Genomic DNA, 5,875 nt, shown 5'->3' on the forward strand with positions numbered 1-5,875 from the left:
GAACCGGCTGGGGTTTCCCAAAACACAAGCAAATGCGATGGACAAAAAAACAGAGCAAGGGGGAATGCGCTGGATCCGCGAAGGCTCCTTGCTGTATGTGAAGTGGAAGGACACGTGTGACGTTGCCATGCTTTCCACAATTCACAAGGCATACAGTGGGGAGTCTGTGCAACGCCGTGTCCGCCACCCTCATACAGGCTGGTCCAAGAGGGTGTTTCCTGTGCCTGACCCTATCAAGTGGTACAATAAGTACATGGGGGGGTGGACCTCTCTGATGCCCTCATAAAGTACTTCACCGTGACCCGGAGGACAAGGCGGTGGTATATGAAGATGTTTCTACACTTTGTAGATATTGCGGTGGTGAACAGCTTCATAATCCACAAGGAGATGGCAGAGGCAAAGAATCAGAGGCCCCTCACCCAGAAGATGTTCAGGGTGCTTCTGTGTGACCAGCTGTCATCCACTTCCGGGTGTGGAAGGCAGAAGTCAGCTGTTGGGGGAGCCACAACTTCTGAGGCAGCAGCTGTTGGGCGAGCCACGGCTTCTATGCCGCCAGAGATGCGGCCACTGGAATGTCTCCCAGTAATAGTCTGTGAACTCTCCGATGATCCGAGCCTGAAAGCCACCAAGGGGAGGAGGAGGTGCAAACTCTGCCAGGCCCTCACTATGTGGCTATGCAGGGCTTGTAAAGTGCCCCTGTGCATAATCCCAGGGCGGTGTTGCTACACAGTGTGGCATGATGCCAAGAGCAGCCAGCGTGGCTGATTTTTTTTTTTAGATTTTTTTTTTTTAATTTTTTGATTTTTTATATATACATATTTGTAAATAATTCTTTTTTTGTGTACTCATTTGTAAATAGTTAATTTTCCTTTGCCTCCTAAAATCCATCCCCTCATCCACGTTGTAGGAGGTGGTAACAGCACATTACATGTCAGGCATTTGTAATTGTTCTGGCTAACGGGGCTCTGGTATGGATTTTTTTTTTTCATTTTGATTTTATTTTATGAAAGACTGAGACCACTGGAACATCAGGGCAGGCTACACCTCAGATAAGTACAAAACCACAAAAACATTCATGATAATGTGATAATGTACTTCTAAATGAATTTGGATAGGTTTTTGGGTACATTTTGGATAGGTATAGACAATCATGTATATTCTCACAAAAAAATACAATACAATAGAATATATTACACTGAAATTAATTTTTAAATGGTTTGCTGTAGTACAGATGACAAGAAAAAGTTAGAATTCTTGATATACAGTGACTTTTGTATTTGGTGATTTGGAGAGGTTAGGAGACACTTGGAGACGTCTAAAGACACCATATGGAAACTGATGTGTAACACTTGTAAACTTTTGTCTATCTGATTGAAATTTTGTACACACACTGTCAAGATGTTGTTGAATCAGGATATATAGGCTTTGTTTTCCTCTGATATTCAAAACCCAGTTCTATACTGAAACAAAAAAGAAAACACCAAGCGTTTTTTTTTTTCTGACAAATCCTTACTTTTGATGCTCTGAAATGTAAACTAAAATTACATAATAAAACACTTGAACTAATTGCAGTTGGTGGCCCAAGTGTCTTCTTCAATTTAAGCCATGAATGGTTATTATGCAATGAGTAGAACAATAGATATTCAAGTTTTAAATGAAACAGTGCCGAAATAGGCTGAATTGTCAAAAAAATACTTTGGATACAAACAGGTTAATGGGTGTGCTATGCAACGAGTAAGATATGTGTAGTGTTGTTGCACTGGCTATTGGCTTTATATGTGCGCCCCTATTTTAATCATGTATTTTTTGTATAATGTAGAATAAATGGACATATCATTTTTGATATACCCGCCTCTGTAAAATCCTTAAAGAACTATGTGACAGGGAGTAGGAAAACTTTCAGATAAGGTACATCTTTTCTTCTTAACTCCACTAAAGTGCCCGGGGCAATTTACGCATTCGTGAAAGTTTTCTTATCTGGAATTCATTCTAGGCTAGAACAGGATTTAAGGATTTACCTTTCTCCTTGGCACGTTTCTCTTCTTCTTCCTTTCTTTTCTTCTTAAATTGCACCCCAGATGGATTCATTATTTCGTTCTTCAAAGTCTCTTAAACACACACACACTCTAACCAAACGCCTCACTGTGCTAACATGTTCTGACAACACCAAGGACGTACGTACCCCTTCCGTTTTCGATTTTTGGCTAATTATCCCCTAATGTTAGATTTTTTTTTTATGTCAAAATATTGGTTGGAGATATAGAAGGGGGCGCAAAAAAAACTCTGTCCAGCAGAACACAATTCTTGTTTTTTTTTTTTTTTGCTGGGCGCAGTTTTTTGCGCCCCCCTCTGAGTGGCGCCCTAGGCGACCTCCTATACCGCCTGTAGGAAAAACCGCCCCTGATGATTATCTTGCTCTCAGGCTAGGCCCTGTCATGGGCAACCGCTATCTGGGCAAAGCAGGGTCCCGAATGCTCCAGTTTCTGGGCTTTTCGGGCATTGATGCTGCAGGTCTTTGACCTGGACAGCTCTGAAGCCTCCATGGCCAGTCAGAGGATCGTCCGGAGCCAGGAGACCCTGGTCCACTGTGATCAGAGGCTGCAGCAGAAGCACCAGACTCCCGAGAAACTGACTTCTCGAGCTTCTCAGGCCGCCATTGCTCCTGCTCCGTGGAGGACGGCTGCCTCTACCCCTGCTTTGCCGATGACGGCTGTTCGAAGGCCGCAGTTCTCGAAACCACCAGTCCCAGTGCACCAGGCAGCCCGGGTGCCGCAGTTCCAGATGCCGCCTGCCTGGATGCTACCAGCCCCGTCGCACCAGGCAGCCCGGATGCCGAAGCCCCAGATGCCGCCAGCCCAAGTGAACCAGGCAGCCCGGATGCCGATGCCCCAGATGCCGCCAGCCCGAGTGAGCCAGGCAGCCTGAAGGCCGACAGCCTGGATGCCGCCAGCCCAAGTGAACCAGGCAGCGCGGATGCCCCCAGCCCTAGTGAACCAGGCAGTCCAGGTGCCGCGACTACCCCAGCCACTGGCCCTACAACCCCAGGCGTCGCTGACCCGGCAACCCCAGCCACCGCTGGTGCTGCAACCCCGACCTCATCCCCTGGTGACGTCTTCCAGAGCCTGGCCAAGGAGAGGTGCTAAATACCGCTTGTTAATAAAAAGAAACTAAGTTGAAACAACATCCTGCAATTGAGTCCTCAGTAGCTCACTAGGTTAATTGTTGGTCTTCCGATCCAACGACCCGAGGTCAATCCTTGGCTCCAGAGCCTGACACCTCTTACCCTGGAGAGCCTGTGGCATGCCATAGTATAATGAGATTGATGGTTAGATAATTATGCAGTGCGTATGAAATCTTTTTGTTGTGTGTCCTGAGATGTATCTGTTGTTGTCCTTTTCCCTGGTATTCACATATGCCTTATTCCATCTTGAGTATTGAGGGGGTGGGTCTGGGAGGCCAGACACAATTGTTGAATTTTATGGAGGTGTCGTGGGCATAATTCAATGAAACACTGACAAAGGAAGTTGCCCGCTTGACAACCCCCAGTGAAATGCTCATGAAGGCCTCTTTGTTATTGTTGTTGCTGTTAAGTATTGCAGTAAGCACCGGTATGAGAGGTGTAGTGCACCCTGTTGTGTTATAATACTTAGGCTAGGCTGTTGGGTGAGTACTTTCAGGTAACAGTGAGAGGATTGTGGGAATTGGGAATTCCCATATTTTCCTGTGTATAACTAAAAAAAAGTCACTCAGAAGCAGGCCACTTAAAAAATTACATGAGTTGGAACTTCTCACTGCGGGTTCTGAACCGTTGTCACTGAGCGCAATTTTCGGTCTTCAACAAAGAGAAAAAAGGACCACTTGAAGACAAACTGTTTTATGTCATAAACAACCTAGCGGCTAGGACAAACTACCCAACAACAGTTAAAACAACCCAACAAAATGACCAAACAGCCTCAACCCAGCGTTTGAAATGAAAAAACTAGGCAGCATTTTTAGAGTGTTTATTTCAGCTGTAGTGTCTCTATATTTGCCAACTTATTACCTGGGGTAATTAACCAATATTCTTCTAAAATGTACCATATATTTACCAGGTAAATACTTAGTCATTGGGGGACTGTAAAAGGAGGGGTTACCTGTATTTCTTGTGTCAAACAGCTTTAATCATGTAAATTAAATCAAATGACAATCATGTATGGTAACTGTAAAGGACATTTCAATTGTTTCCATGTACATAATCCTCAAATGTGTGTCTGCTCTGTCAGTTATATTTTCCATGTAAGATGACATAGTCTTTGTTTTTTTAGTTTATTTCTCTTAAAATTTCAGTGAACGCTTAGAAATGAAATCACGTTGGTGATTTCTCAATAAATAACAACAACAAAAAATCAAGTGACAGTGAATCTTGTTTACTAAGAGGTTAATATTTACATCTGCTCAGTGAATGAAATTTGACATGTTAATTGAGTCAGCACTATCAAATGGTAATATTTTTTACTGCAGTGTATTCTTTAATGAAGAATATTACTTGGAGGTTTTACTGCATGGGTTTTTCAAAACGTTCTCTTACTGTGTTGTATGATTTGGGAATTTCAAGCTGAGTAATCTGCGGTTGCCTTTACAGAGAACATAAGAGATAATCTAATTTAGGACAATATTCTTAATGTGTCTTTTATGAAATAGAAGAATTTTTCCAGGTATGTATAGATTTTACATAATCTATGTGAAGTTTTCAAGTTTCCATACGATTAAAGTTGATTCAGAAATCTTCTGAGATTCCTCTAACTGTGTGTAATTTTTTTACCAAATACTTGCAAAATTCTCAGCCTTAAATGTTTAGTCTGTAGGCCGTAAATTATAGGATTTAAATGGGCAGGTACAACATGAAAAAGAACAGCAACAAGTTTTCTTAAAAATCTGTGTTCTGGGAACCGATGCATGATGATGACAATGTATCCAGTCAGTAGCATTATCAGATACAAGACTAAATGACTGGCACAAGTTTGAATGGCTTTGCTGTTGAGTTCTGCATTTTTTTTAGTCCTGCATATGATAGCAATTCTAATGTATGTGACAGCAACAATACCCATTGATGAGGAAAGCAGCACCACAGTGTAAAACAGCCCATATATATTATTAATAGACACATCATCACAAGATAACTTGAACAAGGAAGCATTATCACAATAAAAATTTGGAACAACTGATGTACAACGAGACAACCTGACACTGAGGCTCACTAACACACCTACTAGGACAACTGAAACAGCCCAGGCAGACACAGACAAGGTCACAACTGTCTTAGCTGTCATTATTGCACTGTATCTCAGTGGATTGCATATAGCCACGTACCTATCAATGGCCATTATGATCAGTATGGTGTGTGATGCAGAGCCATATGTGTGGGTGAAAAAGGCCTGTGTAACACACGCATTATAAGACATAAACCTGTTTTTAGAAACCATGTCATACAATAGATGGGGGAGTAAGATTGTGTTACCAAAGATATCATTGACAGACAAGTTGCAGAATAGCAAGTACATGGGTTGGTGTAAGCTTCTTTCTGCAATGATGATAAAAACAACACCAATATTGCTTATTAGCAGTGCGATATAGACAAAGAGCAATGTGAAAAACACTGGATATGTGGATGACTCAGAAAAGTCTAATTCTTCCAGTACAAGAATGTCACTGACAGATGAAATGTTTTCCATCCTTGTTCCCTGCCCACCTGTGGAAACAGAATAAAAACCAAACCGTATTTCTTTCTTTTCATATAGCTTGTCAAAAAGTGTGTGTGTGTCTATGGGTTTGTTTAGTCCATATCTTGTGATTTGGCTAGGATTAAGAATAGAAAACTATACATATAGCCTACCTT

At 42.1% G+C, this 5,875-nt stretch overlaps 2 protein-coding genes across 2 annotated transcripts; one reads left to right on the forward strand and one right to left on the reverse strand.

Moving 5' to 3' along the window:
• The first annotated feature begins 330 nt into the window (after nt 1-330).
• LOC116221908 (uncharacterized protein KIAA0754-like) lies at nt 331-3,143 on the forward strand. The gene is made up of 3 exons (XM_031574093.1): nt 331-470; nt 2,423-2,511; nt 2,650-3,143. The coding sequence occupies exons 1-3, from the start codon at nt 331-333 to the stop codon at nt 3,141-3,143; spliced, it is 723 nt and encodes a 240-aa protein (XP_031429953.1).
• Nucleotides 3,144-4,778: 1,635 nt separating this feature from the next.
• LOC116221729 (olfactory receptor 52E4-like) lies at nt 4,779-5,711 on the reverse strand. Its single transcript, XM_031572826.1, has one exon. The coding sequence runs from the start codon at nt 5,709-5,711 to the stop codon at nt 4,779-4,781; it is 933 nt and encodes a 310-aa protein (XP_031428686.1).
• Between the last annotated feature and the right edge of the window lie 164 nt (nt 5,712-5,875).

This window comes from Clupea harengus, chromosome 9 (assembly GCF_900700415.2).
Source record: "Clupea harengus chromosome 9, Ch_v2.0.2, whole genome shotgun sequence".
NCBI lineage: Eukaryota > Metazoa > Chordata > Actinopteri > Clupeiformes > Clupeidae > Clupea > Clupea harengus.